Source organism: Pelodiscus sinensis, chromosome 6 (genome assembly GCF_049634645.1).
Source record: "Pelodiscus sinensis isolate JC-2024 chromosome 6, ASM4963464v1, whole genome shotgun sequence".
Classification (NCBI taxonomy): Eukaryota; Metazoa; Chordata; order Testudines; family Trionychidae; genus Pelodiscus; species Pelodiscus sinensis.
The window spans coordinates 111,269,814-111,291,417 of record NC_134716.1 but is presented as its reverse complement, the minus strand read 5'-3'; the positions used below and the strand labels follow the sequence as shown (position 1 = coordinate 111,291,417).

The 21,604-nt window shown below is 39.4% G+C and overlaps 1 protein-coding gene across 5 annotated transcripts in view; it reads left to right on the top strand.

The window, feature by feature from the left end:
• The window catches only part of WDR7 (WD repeat domain 7), a 352,131-nt gene that overhangs the window by 19,826 nt on the left and 310,701 nt on the right, over positions 1-21,604 (top strand). For 4 of the 5 annotated variants that reach the window (XM_006116571.3, XM_075932629.1, XM_075932630.1 and 1 more), the window contains exons 2-6: positions 2,066-2,237; positions 4,065-4,171; positions 16,988-17,066; positions 17,641-17,815; positions 18,673-18,749. In XM_006116571.3, the coding sequence (XP_006116633.2) occupies positions 2,079-2,237; positions 4,065-4,171; positions 16,988-17,066; positions 17,641-17,815; positions 18,673-18,749 (597 nt within the window). In that variant the 5' untranslated portion in view covers positions 2,066-2,078. Of the gene's footprint in view, positions 1-809; positions 913-2,065; positions 2,238-4,064; positions 4,172-16,987; positions 17,067-17,640; positions 17,816-18,672; positions 18,750-21,604 lie in introns of all 5 variants that reach the window. The other variant, XM_014570212.3, reaches the window with a different exon arrangement.

Sequence of the window (21,604 nt, the reverse complement as noted above, 5' to 3'; positions counted from 1 at the left end):
GCGCGCGTGTGTGTGTGTGTGTGTGTGTAACATCTGTTTTTCACTGAGCACACATCTCCCAGTTGCTGCAAGGCAACCATGTTGCTATTTTTTAAAATTGTGAATCTTGAGCTATTTGGTAATTGGGGGGGGGGGGGGGGGGGGAGGAGGCCTGAGATCTTAAGTGATTTGTTTGAGAATCTTAGTTTTCATTTAGTCTCCTTCCTCTCCCTCTGCAAAACCTACTAACCCTAATAGTTGCAGATAAAAGCTTGAAAACGTATACTCTAGAGGTTTAAATATCAAATAAAACCAAAAATATTTTTAAAAAATCTCATCATTTCTAAATGAACTTCATGTTTTTTGGAGATCTGACTCAGTCTCTTGAATAGTTGAAGTTGGCAGTTCTGAGACAGGGAGGAAGCAGAAAAAAGTACTCTAGGATTACCATTTTTTTTCTTCTCCTCTTGCAATTTTTGTCAAGTCTTTCAGTAGCTGGTGTTCTTAAAACACCAACTCGGCATTTTCTGGTGGCATGTACATCTGGCATTTGTTATGGGAAAAGATGCAACCTTTAAGTCTTTGTAATTGCAAAGACAAACTTGAAAATGTGTTGAGTGCATGCTAAAAGCTCAAAAACCAGAAGAGAAATAAAAAGAACTTGTGTGATAGATAGGAAGAGTGCTGGTCACCACTCGGTGGCTAAAGGGTTAAACTCCGGTAGCTAGCAGGGTGTTGGCAGGTGACCAAAAGAATCAATGGGCTATAGTGCTGAAATATGAATTGGATGTAAATACCTGGTGTGCTCTGCTCTTTGTGTGAATTCTTAGTTGGGGCCGGAGGAAGCAGATGCAATACTCAGAAAGACCATGCCTGTAAGAAATATTGGACATGGGAGTGAACTGGGCCTTGAAGTACAGATCAGCATGGATTGTGAGTAGAGGGAAAAAGTGTATTTAGTCTCGATCAGGGCATTTTTCTTTGTTTTGATTGTTTGGTTAAACTTCTCAGTCTGAATCTGTGCCTTCCCTCCCCAATTCGCTATCTAAAAGCTTACCCAGAGATGTTCTCAGTTTTGTTTTACTCAGTTACTCTGTAACACACAGAAACCAAGTATGCTTTATTAAGTATATATTTTTGTGGTGTTAATAAAATCACTTTCTCTGGCTTGAGGGTGCTCCTCTGGAAGAAGTCCAAATGCTTTCTTCTTAAGTTCAAGAAGAAAGGTGTTTCTTTTGTTTCACTTGGTGGTGGCAGCTACCCATCACGGTCAGTGAATCTGAGACACTAAGGAGGTTGAAATAACCTTTGAATTTTCTATGAATCCTATGTCTGGAAAATACAGCATACTTTATTATAAATGAGAAAATTAATTCCCACAATATCAGATCAGAATAATTCAAATTAAGTAATTCAAATTAAAAATACTTTTGGGATTTATGCAGCTAATCTACAGAATATTACAGTACCTTCTTTCAGCTGAGATTTTTAAAATATCAAAGTATTTTTCAAGTCAGTCTTTTTAAAATGCCAAATGAATGAGGAGGATAACAAACCATGCCAGATTTCTGTTGACTGGGTATTTAGTAAACATTTACTAGCATACCCCTCCTCTGACGTTTACTACTTAAGCACTTTGGGGAAGAGAAGAATAATACTTGGGGAAAAGTGGTGGAGAGTTCAGTGTTGAAGAATCACCTTAAGAAGTGTAAGGAACAATATATTATAACACAAATTCTTGCTTTCATCTTGAGATTCTTAATATCACAAACCACTGAGTTTTACAAATGATTCCTTAAAGTATCTATTACTCTGTCTGGATTGTATTTTAAAATGTTCAATGACTAGGGAAAAATCTTGAGTACATTTTCTATTTTACAGTAGGTATAAGTGATAATGCTGTAAATTTTGTCTTAAACTGGGTATGAGGATATATTACGTCAAACAGCTCTGATAAATACTGTAATCTTTCTGCAAAGTTTGTAGAATTTTGGTTTTAGATTTTTGCAATCCTTAAAGCTGCAAAAATGACAAAAGTTCTGAAATCTTACGTCTCTGATATTTGTGATCTTGATAAAATTTACAGGAGTGAAAGCAAAATGGCAGGAAACAGCCTTGTTCTACCAATCGTTCTTTGGGGTCGCAAAGCTCCCACACACTGCATATCAGCTATACTGTTAATGGATGATGTTTCAATGATTGTCACAGGATGTCATGATGGACAGATCGCTCTATGGGACCTTTCATTAGATCTAGAAGTAAGTCTAAATCTTGAATGTAATTCTTCTATATTTAAAGGTGGGTATCTTTGTCCTGACAGTGGTTTTTATTTTTTTGGGTAATTATTTCTGTTTCCAGAAAATATGTGATTGTTTCTACACTGCTCCTTTATCCCTCCCCTCTTTCTCTTTCACACAACCATCCCTTATTTTACATCAGAAACAACTCAGTGTTATACAAAGATCTTGTCTACAATGGATAATTTAACCAGCACAGCTAACTTAATTTACACTGCAGTTCTTATTGTAAAGATATTTTAAATTTTAAATCTTAGAGAATTAAAAAAAAAAGAGTTAATGTACTGGCTAAGCAATGTGAATAACACCTCCGTTATACACTTGTAGTATTCATCTCCAAATTAGATTAGTTATCCATGCAGGATTTCTGTTGGTCATAAATGTAAACACTAGTGCCCAATAATCATTATTAATTATTGATATTCATAGGCATACAGTGTTTTTTTTGCAGAAAAGTTTTGATTTTTTTTTTTTTAAATCAAAATATCACTGCAACATGGAAAAATCAATGAGTCCTGCTGAACATTGGTATCTCCTGTCACTTGTTTTTTGGGGCCTTTTAGAAGTTTGTCCCCCAAAACTAAATCAATTTGACATGAATGACAAAGGTAGGTATAGATGAGGGAGATGCATTTTCACTTCTAAACTTTTTAGTTTAGTTTTCAAACCAATAATTGCTCATCTCAGCTGACAGCCTGTAGCTGAAATGAGAGTTCTCACACATGCCTTTCCAATTTTGGTTCTGTGGAAGCTAATGTTAGCAAGGGTAATTAATTTTTTAAATCCAATATTTTCCTTCCCATGTCTGATGACCTTTTGTGACCCAGAAGCTGCTGCATTTCTTTCAGCTTTGACTGGTTGTTTTATGAAAACAGACATCTAATCTTGGAAATTAACATTTATTTTTTTAAATACTGTTTTAAAAGCGCATCTTTATTTTTCAGCCTTTATTTTTTTAGAAACTGGATCAGAAAGGGGACCAGTAGCTGAGATTGAGAGTGTTTGTTTATTTACAGCTTTCAGCTGAGTTAGCAGTTGAAATCTGTAAGTGTCTGTCTCAAATGCGCTCTGGTGCTCTGTACTGATTTGTTGAAAACAAATTGTTCTCAGTTAAAAAGCAATCCCTTTATAAAAGCAGTGATACAAACCAGGCAGTGGAATTATACTGGATAACTGGAGTTCTCAAACAGTGAAAGGCACCTGATTTTTTTTTTTTTTTTTTTTTTTTTTGAACCCATGCCTTATCAGCCATGCAAAACACTCAGGTGCCTAATACAACCAATTAATCTTAGGTGAGTATATCTTTTTAATGGAATATATGCTAGCTAGGGACATGAAGTAGACGTGGTCTTTTGTAAATTATAATTTTATTGTTTAAAATAAAACTTTAAATTAAAACTCTTAGTTTTGGGGAAGGATGTGATTTAATGAAAGCTATGAATTAATTAGTTTTGCAGCAATATAGCCTGAGTTATCCAAATTTAGCATATGATTTAAAAACCCCTGATAATCAGTTTGAATAAAGTTATGGGTCTTTCAAATACTTTCATTCCAGCACCTGTTGGCAGTTGATTCTCTTGCCCAGAAGATCAGCTTGTCATAGAACTAGCTCCTCGTAAAATATCTTTTTACTATACTTTTACGATAGCCTATTACCACAGCTGTTCTAACAATTCAAATGTATAGATACAAACCTCTGGAAATCTTTTCTTTCTGGTTTTGTGATTAATTGCTCAGTTAATAGTAGGTACAGTGTGTTTATTATATATTTTACTTTTGTAATTCTAGATTAACCCCAGAGCACTGCTGTTTGGTCACACAGCTTCAATTACATGTTTATCCAAAGCCTCTGCTTCCAGTGAAAAACAATATATAGTGAGTGCATCTGAAAGTGGGTGAGTTTTCTATAAATTAATTAATATGTAGATTTTGTTGATTTACAATAAAGGATATTAGTGATGGAAGAGAGAGAGCGATCAGGCATTCACAATAGAGAACCCGTTACCAGTGTCGATTTCCAGTGTAGAATTTTTGTCTGTCTAGTACTTAGACCACCCTACTTCCAGATAGTCAAAGTGATTGGACTTCTTTAATCTTAAGGACCTCATTCTTCTTGAAGTTGTCATTAGAAGTCTAAATCTTGTATTTAATCTTTCTGTATTTAAAGTGTGTATCCTTGTCCTTAAAGCAGTTTTTATACTTGGGTGTAATTATTTCTGTTCCAGAAAGCATATGATTTTCACACTGCTCCTTCATCATTTCCCTCTTTTTTTTTTTTTTTTTTACAACACATCCCCTGATTTTGCACCACAAACAACTCAATGTTATGTGAAGATCTTGGTTTACAACAGCTCTACTGGCTGTATTATCTAATTTAATTTATACTGCTATTCTTATAGTAAAGATACTAGGCCTGTCTTGCAATTACAAAAATTAACTTTTTTTTAATCATGCAATTAATCACAGTTAATCGCGCTATTAATCGCGTATGCTGCTCCTTTGAAACACTGCGATGGCAATTCAAAGGAGCAGCACTGCGGAAGTCTGGGATCAGCTGGAGTCGTCAGCTGACCCCGGGCTCCATGCAGCACTGCCCCTTTGAAGCATTGGAGAGGTACTTCAAAGGGAAAGTGGAATGTGGAGGTAGGGATTAGATGGAGTGCCCAGCTGAGCTCCGGCTCCGTGTTGTTGGCTTTTTGAAGTGCCGCTCTGGCGCTTCAAAGGGGAAGTTCTGCATAGAGCCCAGGGTCAGCTGGGAACTCCAGCTCATCCCAGGCTCCTAATGTGCTGACCCTTTGAAGTGCTGGAGCAGCACTTAAAAGGGGCAGCACAGCATTAATGCCTGCAATTAACGTGTTAACTTTTTTAACGCATTAATCCTGCCCAACTGTAATCACGGGCATTAACAGATAAAGTGACATGCTCTTTGAAATAGAGTATTTACACTTCCATCATGCAGTTATTGCATCTGAAAATCAGATTAGGTATCCATACAGGATTTCTGTTGAAACCGTGAGAAACCCAATTACCCACATCAGTGAAGAAGAAACAGCTGGCTGGTTTAACAGCCAAATACACTGTCCCATTTTTTCTGAGAGAGACAATTTAAAATTGGGACTGTGAACAGGCATGTGTTTTTACTCATCTCTTCTTTTCCAGTATGTGGTCGAGTGCTCAGTGACTTCCCTAGAGGCAGGATAGTCCTATCGGTGGGGAATAATTCCTAATATGTAAACTACATTTAATTTCTTTATTCCCTCATTTTATTCATATTTACCGTTTTGGTTCTCCTTTGTTCATTTTTGAAGCTTTTCTCATTAGTTGAAAGATAATTTTGGAAAACAAGTTTTTAAATAAGGCATATTATTGTGTAAATTGAGTAAACTTTAAATCTTTTACTTTGCACTGAAACAGACAACTCCAGTTTCTTTTTACTTCTTGTGGGTCTGAGATGGAACCATTTAGTGTCCTCAGCTTTTCTTAGTGTTCACAATTGGACCCACTTGTTTTTTTTTTATTTTCTTGTAAATATTTGTTCTTAGTTAATTAGTTAGTTTTGGGATTTGGACTCTCCCCAGCTTCACCATTCAAGGCTCCTCCAGTGAATATGATACTAAGTTTTAAGCCTTTCCTGACCTGCTCCCTGATCTTCCCATTAGTGACCATCACAAGAGCTGCCTGCTCTATCTCAGGAAACAGCACATTCCTTTTAAGTACAAAACTGCTGTTCTTTTCCCTCCCGAATAGGCAGTCTGAGGATTTTTATTTGTTTTTTGGCTCTGTAGCTACTTAATGGAGCTCTCTATGAGATACTTTTCTGATTCTCAACCTTCCTGTTGCCTGGGACTCTGACTGGAGCATCCAGGTAGTGCTGATGTTCTGTAACTTGAGATCTTGAGTAAGGTCGGGGCTTGTGTAAGAAGAGGCATGGAGTGGTTAAAGACCTACGGTAAAGGCTCAAGAAGAAGGATACATTTCCTCATAGACCCTCTAAGAAAAGGATTGCTTCTTCCCAACCATTGGCTCTAAGTCAGATTCTACACCCTAGTCAGGTGAGTCTGGAGCTCACAAGGAGTATAATGTTAATGTCAGCAGTGCCAAGTGCTAAGAGTACTCCAAAACCATCAGTGCCAGGAGAGAGACTGACCTCTCTGCCTATTTAGAGACCAGTTATCTTCTGCACTAGTGCAGCTGCACTGTAAGAAGGCCACCTTGCACAAAACATGCACTAGTAGAGCCACCTAGATTAAGGAGTCCTATTGTGACAATTGATCTATAAGTATTGCTTGCCCTGGAATTTAGCATAAACAGTAGGTTAAATTATTTTCAATAAAGAATAGTCCAGTGTAAGAATCATAGAATAGAATACTAGGACTGGAAGGGACCTTGAGAGGTCATCGAGTCCAGACCCTTGCCCCCATGGCAAGACCAAATACTGTCTAGACCATCCCTGATAGACATTTATCTAACCTACTCTTAAATAGCTCCAGAGATGAGGATTTCACAACCTCCCTGGGCAATTTATTCCAGTGTTTAACTACCCTGACAGTTAAGGAACTTTTTCCTAATGTCCAACCTAAACCTCCCTTGCTGCAGTTTAAGCCCATTGCTTCTTGTTCTATCCTCAAGCCAAGATGAACAAGTTTTCTCCCTCCTCCTTATGACACCCTTTTAGATCCCTGAAAACGGCTATCATGTCCCCCCTCAATCTTCTCTTTTCTAAACTAAACAAACCCAGTTCTTTCAACCTTCCTTCATAGGTCATGTTCTCTAGACCTTTAATCATTCTTGTTGCTCTTCTCTGGACCCTCTCCAATTTCTCCGCATTTTTCTTGAAATGCGGTGCCTAGAACTGGATAGAATACTCCAACTGAGGCCTAACCAGCGCAGAGTAGAGTGGAAGAATGACTTCTCGTGTCTTGCTCACAAAAGAGAACCAGACAGATTAAATTAGCCTAAACATAGTAGGCCACACTGATGTAATTCAAGGGCTATGTTGAAATCATGGTTGGTAAAAATAGGATGTGGAACTGGAAATTAATGAACCAAAACTGATGTGTTGGATAGTAGACTTATCTGGACAAAATAATGAGGGAATGGACTACTCCTCCCATCACTCACTTTTTGGTCCTTTAGGAATAGAGACTGTTGAGAGAGGAGAAGATGGATGCTACTGAAGTGAGTGTCACATCATGGTTGCCTCCGCCACTATCTCTTGGAACCCCAGACCTTCTTTGTCTTACTCCTGAGAGATGTCATAACCAGCTTAGGATCCAGATGACATTCCTGCAAGTTGTCAGATAAAAGGGATTTTGTTCTTAAAAATCTTTCCAGATAAAGGGAAAGGGAACAAAGAGTGTTGTTAAGCCTTATTTAATGGTTTACATTTCAAATGTTTTACTATTTTTTCTTATTTTCTATATCTTAAAAGGATGAAATAATTTTTAATGGTGTATTTGCTCTGATACTAAGTAGACTGAAATCTCAAATCCTGGATCTTTTATTTAATAGAATGGTGGGAACCTTTTTTTGGCCGGGGGCTGCTGACCCACAGAAAAATCAGTCGGGGGCAGCACACAAGTGACAAGAAGGAAAAAAACAACCAAAACCAACCCCCAAACCCTCACTGATGTGACCCCTGACTGAAAAGGAGAAAGACACTCCCTGCATTCTGTTTGAACACCTAGAGCCTAGGAGTGCCCAGTTTAGTAGATTTTGTGTGATCCAGCTGTGCATTGGGGTGGCGGAGGGGCTGGAGCATCAGTGCCAGTCCTGTGGGGGTGTCCTGAACCTTGGGGGCTGTATCCAGGCAAGCTGGAGGCTGTATCTGCCCCTGGGCCTTAGATTCCCCACTGTGATTTAACTGTTTAATGTTGGATGATGATGGGGATATGCGAACACCTTTTGGCCAATATATTCCATCTAATTTTACTTAACAGTCTCTCCATGCTTTTTCCTGATAGGGCTGCATATTCCCCAGGACCTTGTGGAGTACATTGTCTGGAGAGACTGATTTTTTTTTTTTTTTCCCAGATCATATACTACTCAGATCTATTACTACACTGTCACATCTGCTGGTTCTACGAATCAGCCCTGGCATAGAGGCTCAAATACCATCAGTGTGCTAATTGCAATTTCCATTCACCAGCCAGAGTATCAAAAGCAGTGACTACCAAAGCAATACAGTTGATTTTATCCATAGTCAGTCAACTCCTATTTTTCTGGTGAACAAAAATGGTACTTATACTTTTTTCTAATGATCTTGAGGCAAAAGATTAGCTCTGGCAGGGCTTCCAGAGCCTCCTGCGTACCTTCACATTCCCATGGAGTACATAACTTGCCTAGGATCACCTTTTAGAATCCTCCCCCGTATTCTTAGGATTCCACCCTTTGGCCAAACTGGATTTCTAGGGATCTTTACTTTAAAGCTGTGGACTATATAAGGGTGCGTCTACGTAGCACCCGAAATTTGAAATAAGGTGCACAATTTGCGCTACGGAAATTGCATAGCTTATTTCAAGTCTTTTTTGAAATAGCTTATTTAATCATTTGGTGCTATCTACACAGTGCCAAATTTCCAAAATACAGTGCTATTTTGAGCCATCCCTTACTCCTCGTACAATAAGTTTTACAGGGATGGCGAAATAGCGTGTTTGTTATATTTTAAAATAGAGGACGCATTCGAAAGACGTGGGGTAGCTATTTTGGAATACCTCTGGTCAGGGCTGGATTACCCAATAGGCAGACTAATCACGTGCTTAGGGCACCAGCAAAGCAGGGGCAACGCCCCCCCCCCAAAAAAAAGATTTTACGGTATAGTATTATTTTTATTTTGAATTACATATGGGGGGGGGGGGCACTATAATCTTCTCAGTGCTTAGGGCCTCTAAAGGTCTTTAATCCAGCCCTGCCTCTGGTATTCCACAATAACAGCTGTGTAGACATACCCTAAGGGGCCTAGGAAATGTTAAAGACAGAGGTTACCTCCCAAAGAGGAACTTTAATCCCTCCAGGATATTTTGAGGAAGAAAATGTCAAGTTATGTGGAGTAAATCCGAATCAAGAGTACCAACATCAGGGCTGACTATTAAGAAGCAGGTTACAAAGCCCAAACTGGTTGTGAGTTTGTATACCAAGCATCAAGTGTGAACTCTGATGCACTGTAACTGCCTAACATGGAGTCTCCAGCAGTACACTTGAGTACTCTGGTCTATTGTGCAACTCAAGCAAGCTTGCCTTTGTGAAAAATAGACCCTTCAACCAAAAAGCACAACAATATTCTGGTTACTCCCGCCCGATCTCAAAGGACCAGTCACTGACCCGGGTCAGCTGTACCTTCAATCCTATACCAACACTTGTAGCCAATCCTATAATGAATTAACTAAAGATTAATTAAGAAATGAAATAAGTTATTTACAGGTTAATGCAGGTAAATGTACACACAATTTAGGTCCCTAAAAGGTCCTAGACATCATCACTAATGATGACCCCAGAGAATGCCTTTCTCTTTCTCCTGTCGTTCTTTGACAAGATTACAGGCCAAGCGAGGCCGACTTATCCATTAGGCACAGTAGGCATAGTGCCTAGGGCCTACGATACTTTTAGGGGCCCACAAAAATGTTTTAATTTCTTTTAAAATCAGAAGAAAAAAAATGAACTTTTAGGGTCGAAGAAAAAGTTTTAATTTTTAGGGCCCACGAAAATCTATTAATTTTTGCCTAAAACAGAAAAAAAAAGAATTTTTAATATTGATATTTTTATGGTGGGAGGGGCCCATGAAGGCAAAAGTGCCTAGGGCCCACGAAAGTCATAATGCGGCCCTGGACCAAGCAGATGGGGATAAGCAGTAGAAGTGACTGTTAGCAGATGGTTAGGGCAGCGTGTGTGTGTATGTTACACCCAAGTTTAACTGTTGGGACACAAGGTTTTGTTGCAGCAGGCAGCCTAGAGAGGCTGTCGGGCGCCCCAAGAAGTTTAACATTCATGTTTTTTACCACTAGGACCAGGTTCCTTTGTGGTGGGCAGCCAACAGGCTGACAGACGCCCGAGAGTTTACAGGGAGACCTTATTACACCTTAGACTTTGACTGCTAGGATACATGATTCCTTTGCAGCGGACAGCCTAGGGAAGGCTGAGAGATGCCCCTATGGATCTGTCCTCTGGAAGCAACACGATCCAAATGCCCAGCTCTGCCTGTATTTGTTCTTTATGACCGGCTGGAGTTCTTTTAAATTATGCTTGGTTCTGTTACAGCAACTGAAGGAGGTAGGTTAAAACTTAAACAGTTACAGGTTTATTAAAGAAGCTTACAAATTATATGGTTACCATGGCTATTGCTCTATTTTTTATCTACTAGCAAATATAGATTTTAAAAATGGTTACAAAGAAAATAAAGATAGAAAATAGAAATAATGGTACCAGGTGACAGCTTAATCTTTAAAGAGCTTTAAGTCTATGTGTACACTTAAAACAAAGGACACATCCAGGTACAATTTTTACCCCCTTCTGTGCCTTTCGACTCCAGTGTATCAGGCCAGGGCCGGTTCCTTAATTCCTAGGAAAGACAAATACGAGGTGGGTGTTCCCTGTGGAACCTTGGGAGGCCAATCACCTAACCAGACCAGCAGATAGATGATAGATTGACACTCAGAGTAAGCGTGCTGCTGGACCCATCTTAATACCCATAGATGCCCGTATCCTTTTTTTAATTTAAGATGCCAAATTGTGTTGGTCCATTTTTGTGACGCCAGTCCTTACAAGGGAGTTTCAACTTAATTTACACTTGCAAGAGAGATAACTAAATTGTGAGTACTGGACTTTCTTTACTGGGTGAGAGATTTCTCCCTCCGGACGAATGTGTGTGATGGTATCAATATAGGTTTCAGTCAAGGGCACTCCTTGGCAGCCTCTTGGTCAGCGATTGGTGTATTTTTGTTCACAGCCATCCAGGGTCACAGCAGCCAGCATATCTGGGCCTCCTGTCAAGGCTTCAAAGACTATGCTGATTTTACTGCTCTGTGTGCCCTGTATGCTTCCAGGCAAGCAAAGATGGATGTTATAGGTGGGAGTTCCTGTCTGGCTCCAGTGACATAACTTGCTTTTAGGAAGGCTTTTGCCATATTCCTACATGATGTTCTCATAGGCAAACTAGGGAAATGTGATTTAGAGGAAATTACTATATCGTGGGTGTGATGGTTCACCCTCCCATACTTTATAAAATGGACTTATGATATAAATTTACATAACTCAAAGGTACTTTGAGCAAATTACTTCATATAAACTTTCAATCTTCATGTCTTAAGTTGCTGGATCTGTTTTATTTTATTTTGGTGTATGTATCATTCTTGTGTGTAAAATTAGACATATAGAGTAGGAAAGACTTTATGGGTTTTAAATGGGTGAATGGAAGTCATCAAGGGAGGCTTCAGTGTCTGGGAAAACATATGCAAATAGCCTTTTGTTAAGTCTTAGCAGTGATTGGTAGGGACAGGCTAGGTGACTCCCCATGCAATAAAGGAATCTTTAAAGACAATAGGAGTCTCTTGTCTTTGGCTGGCACTCCCAAGGGAAGGAACCAAAGACCCCAGGATGAGGAACAGCCTTGTTTTTGAAAGGCTTGGCCAGGGAAGAAACAGTTTTAGAGTGAGTTTGTAGTAAGTTTGTATTGGAGTTTTAGTATAAAAGTAGCTAAGCATTTTCTGTTATTTTGAGTTTGTAATCTACTTTGCATTGCCTGTTTTCACTTATTATCACTTAAATCCTACTGCTTGCACTGAAGAAAATTACTGTTATTTTCTATCAAGTCTTGTATAAATAATGATTACCTGGGGGAGTAATCAGTGTGTACATTACCTGGGGGAATAATCAGTAAGATTCCTCCTTTAAAGGGGGCTTACCTACATAATTCATTGGGGGGATTGATCCCATTTGAGGAGTGGTATCCCAGGAAGCTGGGCCCAAAACTGCATTTTCCTTGGATCTGAAGAGGTTCAGTGTCTGCATTGCTTCTCGGAAGTGGGGGAGGGGAAAAAGGGGAAGAGAGGGAACGTGGTGTGATTCTCAGCTCTGTGCCTTGGCTGCGGGAGACTAGGGAGCTGGCCGAGCAGGACAGAGCGGTGAGAAGCTACAGAGGGCATTTGGCCCATTTCAATGAGTAACAAGAGGAGGTGGTCTGCCCTAGAGAAATTGCTGGTTTTTATCAGGGAATTTGTCTGTTGACCCTCAGAAGACTCCCCAGAACAGACTAGTTATATTGATCCTTGAGAGGACCTGGATACAGCTCTCCACTCAAACGATTGACATTCAGGTAGAAATTCCTTTGAAAACAAAATAAACTTAATATTTCCATATACAATATATCTAAATAATAAAACTGTCAACAATACTGTAAATCTCAAAAGCAAGTGTTAAAAGAACATACACCATCAATTCAACAGAGGATATAATGGGTCATACATTGAATGAGTCAACAATGTGATGTAGTTGAGAAGAAGGCTAATATTATTCTGGAGGTGCATTAACAGGAGTTTTGTCTGAAAGACAAGGAAGGTAAACTGTCCAACTCTGTTGAGCATAGTAGGATAAATTGGAGAGTGACTAGAGGAGAACCTTAAAACAAAAATGATAAAACCTGACTTATGAGGAAAGGTTAAAATTAGCATGTTTAGTCTTGAGAAAAGAATACTCTGGAAGGAGGGGCTGGAGCTGTGTGTGTGGAGGGGGGGAGGAGGGCATAGGAAAAGTCTTCAGATATATTAAGGGATATAATAAAAAGGACTGTGATCAATTGTCCATGTCCACTAAGTTAAGGCAAAAATTAATGGGCTTACTCTACAGCAAGGATAATTAATTTAAATACTGGAATAGGTTACCAAGTTTATTTAAAAAATCCACGAGTCAGGGTTTTTGGAAAGAGATTGGACAAGCTCTGTGTAATGGACAGGAGGAGTGCTGACGACCACCCGGTGTCTAGGGGGTTAAACTCAGGTAGCTAACAAAGGTGTTGGCCGGGGGCTGAGAGAACCAATTGAGACAGAGGGCTGAAATTTGAATTAGATACAGATTCCTTTCCTGCTTTCTTTGTGTGGGAAAAGTTAAACCAGGAGTTGAGAAATGCAGAATGATTTAAACCCAGGCAGGACTACCATGCCTCCAAGGAATTTGAGGCATGGAAGTAGACGGAATAAAGAGAAGATTGGACCTAAGTAAAGGGAAAAAGTGAATCTAGTCACACTCAGGGTATTTTTTTCTTTATTTTGTAGTTTGGTTTGAACTGCTCTGTGTGAATCTATGCCTCCCCTCCCTGTTTGCCATCTAGCATTGTCTAGCCCAGAGACTTTCTCTGTGTTTTAGTTTGTTTTCCTTAGTCGCTCTGTAACATCTAACAACCAAGTATGCTTTATCAGTTACTTTTGTTTTGTAATAAAAATCACTTTTTTAAGGGGATGATTTAATTCTTGTGTCCTGGAAGGTACAGGAGGTCTGTCTGTGTGCCTCAGACTGAGGTGTCATATACTAGAGACTGCAGCTTTTTTTCTTTTTTTTTTAGGGCAGAAGAGCTTGAGGTACCCCTGTGGGGTGGGTTCAAGTGTTCACTTCTGGTTTTCAGGGATAAAAATCACTTGATAGCAGCAATCCCCCTGAAATCTGTCTATTGTAATTCTGGGGGGAAATTTTTTTGTAACCCATATCTATAGAGGCAAAAGTGGTGTTGTTGTTGTGTTGTGTTTTTCTTTTTGAGCTCTAGGTGGGACCCCATCATCTGCACTTGGAGTGTCAGAGTGATGAACAGCCCTGACACCTGTCAGGGTATGTCTACACTACCCCCCTAGTTCGAACTAGGGGGGGGTAATGTAGTCATACGGAGTTGCAAATGAAGGCCAGGATTTGAATTTCCCGGGCTTCATTTGCCTAAAGCCGGCCGGCTCCATTTTTAAATGCCGGCTAGTTCGGACTGCGTGCCGCGCGGCTACACGCGGCACGAGCTAGCTAGTTCAGATTAGGCTTCCTAATCCGAACTAGCTGTACACCTCAGAGATTATCTAGGTTTATTTGGTTTACTTGGTGTTGCCTCAGCACAGGGAGCCGGACTTGATGATTTCTCAAGGTCTTGTCTAGCTTTACTTTTTCATGATTCCCTAAACCCTCTCATGAGAGGTGTCTCAAACAGAAGGTAGAAGCCTTGATTTAACTGGCAATGATAGAGTTGTGGCCTCCTTAATACAGGAGTGAGGATTTTTACTAGTTTTTTTTTCTTGTCCATACAAACAAAAGGGTGTGGAGATAGCTGAGTGACTTTATAGGCCATTCAGGATTGCCATCTTTAGCCTCAGTAATCCCATCCTTAAATAAAGGTAATTGGTTTGTTGCCATTGATTTGAAGGATGCTTGTTTTTATACAGACATTTATCCAACACACAGGAGATTGCTGCACTTTACAGTGGGCTGAGATCATTTTCAATACAGAATTCTCTGTCAGCCCCTCAAAGATGCAGAGTTTTTATGAGGCTGCTCTTCGTGATAGTGACATATCTGCATCACCAAGGCAGCCTAGATGCTCACAGGACAATCTTGACAGGCGAGATGGATGGTAGTCTTCTTATCAAATTTGTAACATCCTTTGGGACTTCAGGTAAATCCAAATAAGTCCACTTTACCCACACAATTTACAGAATTTATTGGAGCAAATCTAAACTCAATTTTTTTCAAGTTATACTTACATACTAGGCAGACTCAACATAATAAGGGAATTGATCTGACTCAGTTCCCAGATGATAGTCCGTGACTGTTTGGTCCTTTTAAGCCCTATGGCTGCCTATACCTATGTAACAACCTTTGCAGGGCTCCTCTTCTGTTGTAGGCTGTGTATGAGGAAGCAAAAAAAAAAAAAAATCTGCATGAAGCTAAGTGTCTTCTCATCCCACAGCTGGTGGGAAACCAAAGAGGTTGTGGGCATAGGGGTTTTCTCTGTTGTCCCACCACCTACAAAGATACTTATTATCTACAGGGCTAGGGAGCATGCTCAGGTAGGTAACCATGTAGCTTAAGCCTTCTGGCCTCCACTGCAGTGCAAAATGCATATCAGTCTTCTCTCCCTTAAGGCAGTGCACAAAGCTTGCAAAAGGCTTTTATCTTTTGTCCATTTGAACATGTCCAATTTATGTCAGACCGCATACAAACAGAGGAGAAAGATCTTCCCTGCTCTTCATGGGAGCAGTCAAGGTTTGGAACTACCCTTGGCAGTGCACTTGGTAGGAGTAACGAACACCTTAGCAGACAGCCTGAACAGGCATCTTCCCAAGGAACATGAGTGAGAGCTCCATTCTTTAGTGGTGAAAGACATTTTCTGGCATTCAGATTTCCCATCCTAGGACATTTTCATTACCCAAGCAAACAAGAAGTGCCCAACTTACTGCTTACAAGCTGTCCAGCTGCCCATTTCTGAGGGGGATGTTTTTCTGGTATAGTTGTTGGATGCTAATATAGTTAATTGTAATTTAGATCAAATATATGGGCTAACGCTGTTGACATAACTCAGTCACTGTCCAATCTCAATAGAGTTTTAAACAGGGTCTGGTGTTTACATACAGAGAAAACAGTTTTCTTAATACAGTGGCAGACATATTATAAAGCTCAGACCAAATATTATAAATCTATTAGTTGAAACACACAAAAGGGAAAAAATCAAAATGAGCTCTACACAAGTATTCTACTGAACTTTTATTATTTGTGACAAGTCTTAGCTCCTCACTTCTTTCTATCATAACTAATACAGTAATGCCAGAGAAGCAAACCTTGTGTGAAAGGCTGTAGATTTAAAATAAGAGAGAGATGACTCCGAAAAAGGAAGGGAAGTTTAAGGAAAGCTGATTGCTACCTGACATACAGAATGTATTAGATCAGTAGCTTTCAACCAGAAAATCACTAGTGAAGTCACTCAAATTTCATACAGTCACTTGTTTATATTGGTCTATCTACTATACACTGAACTGTAAATAAACAATTTTTCAGTTGATTTATTTTTATAATTATATGGTTAAAAATGAGAAAGCAAGCCATTTTTTAGTAATAGTGTGCTGCACAGGTGCTGGCTTCCTCTGTGGTGCTCAGCTGCCGCTCTGCCCTGGGCCATGATTTCCCATCCCCTTCCTCAGGCCCTGCTTCTTTCTGCCCAGTTCCACTGCTTCCTCTGAGTATGCACCATCCCTGCTTCTCCCCCCTCTCTCCCAGTGCTTGCTGCATGCCAAGAACAGCTGATAGGAGAGGGTGTGAGGCTCTGTGAGGGAGAGGAAGGAATTGATTGATGGTGCCACTGGCAGACACACAGAAGGCACAGTAGGTAAGGTGGGGAGCTGGCTGTCTCTGGGTGTTAAGCACCCACTAATTTTTTTTAAGCACCCACTAATTTTTTTTTCAGTGAGTGCTCCAGCTGTGGAATACCCTTGAAGTTGGCGCTTATGGTGTGCTGTGACACTTGTGTTTTTAATATCTGATGTTATAAGCAAATAGTCTTAAGTGAGGTGAAACCTGGGGATGTTCAAGACAAATCAGACTGCTGAAAGGGCTACAGTAGTCTGGAAAAGTTGAGAGCCACTGGACTAGGTGACCCAATATAGCTTTCTTGAAAGCAAAATAATTCTCTAACTTGCAAAGCCATTGAAAAATGAAATGTATGGGCATGATCAGAGTTACTTACTGTATGTATTTTTTAGGGAGATGTGTCTGTGGGATGTGAATGATGGGAGATGTATAGAATTTACAAAGCTCGCCTGCACACATACTGGAATACAGGTTGGTATTTTATTCATGTAAATGCTATAAGGTACAGGCTCTCTCAAACTATATTTTGTACAGTCATGGCTTTATTCAGCTCCTTCACTTTTTTTTGCTACTCCTAGGCTGTTATCTTTACAAGTTGAATTATACCAGTTTATAAAATACATTGCTACATTGTCACAGACTCAAGAACTGGGAATGTGTTGCATTTCAGCTTTTGAGAAATTGTTAAGAATTAATTTACAATTATTATTTTTTATCGTCAAGCAAGTAGCACTGTTGCCCATAGAGACCAGCTGCAATGCAAAAAATAATTGAAGCCAAATACTTGGTCAGCCAGCACTAAATTTTTAAAAATATTTGGTCATGTAATGTGTGTTGGGGCAGAAGGGGTGATGGATTTTAAAAACAAATTGTAAATGCCTGTCTGGCCTCTGCTAGTTAATCAAATTATCACAACTATTTATAAAAAGAGGAATAATAATTGTAATATATACAAATAACAACATAGAGATAAAAAACCAATAGTTAGATTGTGACTTAAAAATATTTACTGATTTCTTATGGGATTGTGTTCTTTTTACAACAGTTCTACCAGTTCACAGTTGGGACTCAGCGTGAAGGCAGACTACTCTGTCATGGCCATTACCCAGAAATTCTCGTTGTGGATGCTACCAGTCTTGAGGTTCTTTATTCCTTAGTGTCAAAGATTTCTCCTGACTGGATCAGTTCCTTGAGTATTATTCGATCCCATAGAACACAAGGTAATGAGAAATTGTTGGGTTTATTGTACTTTTATTTTTTTAAAGCAAGAAAAACAGCTACTTTTTCTTCTAATATCTTGGGAAAGCCTAAACTGGCTTGCTGTTGCTTCATGTTGAAATCACACATGGTTTTAAGTCTTTCTTCCATTTGAAAGATGAAGGCTATATTTGCCAAAAATCATTGTCCTAACCTTTTAAAAATACAAGTGGATACTTTTGTCTTTTCTGAGGGGGTAAGATAATTTGGTTTGGTGCAAAGGTTACAGGCTTGATAGACTTTGAGATTACAGGTGTGTGGGTGTTTTTTTTTTTTTTTTTTTTTTTTAAATCCCACAAATTGCTGTTTGGACACTGTCTTTGTATACTGGCCTTAGGTGTAATTCAGAGCAGTTTCTTCTAGGGATGGTAGTGTATTTCAGTTTATTTCTGTACATACACAGTAAATCATTGCTACTCTGTATCGTGGCCTTGTGCATAGGTCTTTCCAGTCCCCCCAGAGGGAGACTCAACCTTAAAGAGCTCCTGTGATTAAAAGTCAAAATAATGCACCACATTAAATTGTGTCAAAGTAAAGTAGGCAGAGTTTTGCTTATTTGCAGAACTTGGGAGGGTGCCACTACATCATTGCTTTTTCTCTCCAACTTGAGCTTTATGTACATATGCAAAGAATTCCTCACTCCTTAATACATTGTTCTTTGTGTATGGCTTGCCAGTTTTAATTTAGCCACTTGAATTTGGAACAAGTACTGCATGAGTTTATTAAACACTTTTTGCATATTTTTGATATGTTGGTAATCTCTTGTACATATTCTCCTTCATTGTATTGTTACTTCTTTTCTACCTCTCTTACCCACCAGAGGATACTGTTGTAGCAGTTTCAGTGACTGGTATTCTGAAAGTGTGGATTGTAACTTCGGAAGTTAGTCGCATCCTGGTAAGCAGAGAAGTTACTGAACATGAATCCTTCTTTGACCATCAAAGAGTGCATGGGGCATGAACAAGGGTTTGAAGGTTTTACTGTGGGCAGCTCTTGGCATGGTCTCTGTGTTGAGTCCCGTAATTTTTTCCTTTGAGTATTGCTGAACTTTCTTTTGGTGAGCATCTTTTATGTGATCCTCCAGCTTCCCAGGAACCATGACTGATCTCCCCACTGCCTTCCAAAAAAAGGGCCTCCTTCTTTTCTGTAATTTCTCCATTAGATCAGCTGCAAGCTCCTCAGAAATGCCATTTTGATTTTATCCATGTATCATGCCACATTCTCAGAGGTCTGACTCTTAAAAGTTAGTCCAGAGAGAATCTAGTGATAAGTTGACCCCCTGTTTTCCCTACTTTCCATTGAATATTATGGTATTTGGTGATTTTAAAATTGTACTTCAGGGACATTAGAACCTTGCAGGCCCAAGATGGGGCTTTACATATTTAGAGGCACATATGCTTTTCATTTTAATTTTTCCCCAGCCCCCCCTTATTCCTTTTTTCCTCGTATATCTAGATAGGATTTCCAATGGGGATATGGAAAAGCACCATCAGAAGGAAAACTTTCAGGTTATTTTATTATATTAGCTCTTGCTAATCTTACACAATAGCACATAAGAGAAAATCCCTACCTTGAGGAGCTTGCATTCTAAATAGACATGACAGACAAAGGTGGGAGATAGCCAGGAAGTTTTATTTATCCCTATTATGAATACGGAGTAACTGAGGTACAGAGAGATTTAAGTGCCCTACCTAAGGAGTCACAGGAAACCTGTGACAGATCTGGGAAACCAACCCAGATTTCTTGGCTTCCAGAACTTTGCCTTGACTCTCAAGGATGGCACTGTGGTGAATTCCCCTACCCCACCCCATTCTGAACCTTTCATGATGTACTTTTTAAGGAATTAAAAAAAACCCTTTGGCTACGCCTACACTATGAGGTTTCTTGGCAAAATATGCTAATGAGGGATTCATTTGCATGAGTCACTACCTCATTTGTATATTTTCTGCTGATCTGTTTTTGCCTAGAGGTTTTTATGCAAAAACAAGCAGTGTGGACGTTTTCTTTTTGTGCAAAAACCCCTTTTCCTGCCAGATCAGTAAACCTCCTTTTTTGGGGCATGAGGATCTGGCAGGAAAAGGGGTTTTTGCGCAAACAGAAAATGTCCACACTACAAAAAAAAACCCAAAACCTTTTATGAATTATGCAAACGAGGCAGTGATATTCTAATTCACACCTCATTTGCATACTCACTGCCTGCAAAACCAGCAGTTTAGATGTAGCCTTTGAGAAGATGAGAGAAAGTGAGTGAGTGAGTTCCGGTAAGTGAAGATTTTGGTGTATCATGCATTGCTGCAGATAGAATTTTCATATATTTCCACTTTTACATAGACAGCTACAAAACCTTAGTATGATAGTCTGTAGTTCCTGACCTCCTATACTTGTCAGCGTCTGAATTGGTGCCAGGCAGTAAAGAATCGTTTTCTTTAAGAGGTGTAACACTTTTAGGTGACTACTAACATTATAGCTACCCACAGCAGATTTATATGTTGTATATAGCAAAGCTGAACATCTGCAAAATTTGCCCACATTGTAAGTCTTTTCAGCTAATTTAGATTTTGTTGCTTTAATTTAGAAGGCTGCACATGTTCTGGAATATTAAGGAGACACCTATTATCTTGACTATCTACAAAATCAAATATAGATGACTTTAAACAGCTGAGTTATTCACTTGAGCCAACAATTCTAAGACTTATTTTGGAAATGACAAAAAAGGATTGTGTCTATTGGTTTGGAAAAGAGAGTAGTTCCTTGATCCTAGTCTGTCCTGTGGTAAACAGGACTATGTAGCACTTTAAAGACTAACAAGATGGTTTATTAGGTGATGAGCTTTCATAATAAACCATCTTGTTAGTCTTTAAAGTGCTACGTAGACCTGTTTTTTGTTTCAGCTACACCAGACGAATACCGCTACATTTCTTTCACTGTCCTGTGGTGGATATTGGAAAAAAAGAACTGTTTTCCTACTGTTTTATTTACTGAAGTAGCCAGAGAATGCTCTGGAATAATTCAGCATGTTTGATACAACTAGAGTTTCTTCACTTAAAATGTCTCCCTTACAAACAATGTTAAACTGTTAAAAATTACCACTCAGGGATGCAACTAGGTACCTTGCTGGGTCATGCTTACCAGGTAATGGTTAACCGGCACCTTGGAGCAGCCCCTCTCTGGCAGCTACCCATGTGGGGTAGGCGGGGCTGGCTGCTCCCCTTGCATGGCAGGTTGGGACTGGGGGCTGGCTGCTCCAGCCGGGATTGAGCAGTCTTCACCTGGGAGCTTGCTTATTCGGCTAATTGGTTAAATCTAATGTTTAACAAGTTATCGGTAAAATCTCATTTAACATCCCTATTTCCAGTTTCAAGGACCTAAGCTGTTTTGGAAAGAGGTAATCAAACAACATAAAATACTTTGTCATCAATTTTTTTCTTACTAAGATGTTGAGCTCCTTGATAGAGTGCAGCTTTAATTTAAAACAATATCCATTCTATTCATTTAGGCTCAATTGAGAGACCTGCAGGCCAGCTCACTCACTTAACAGCGACAGTAATGAATAGGTAGCACTAATCTATCCTGTAGAGAAATCTGTTAGGCTTACACCATAAACTCTTGAAGATCTTTGTAGTCTGTTGTTCTCATAAGAACTCTGAAAAGTTTCTTTGGCTTTTCCTTGGGAAATGGTTATCTGTTTATTTTTTTATTAAACAGATTTTTCCCTTTCTTGTTACGTGCACATTGGCTATGTCTACACTGTG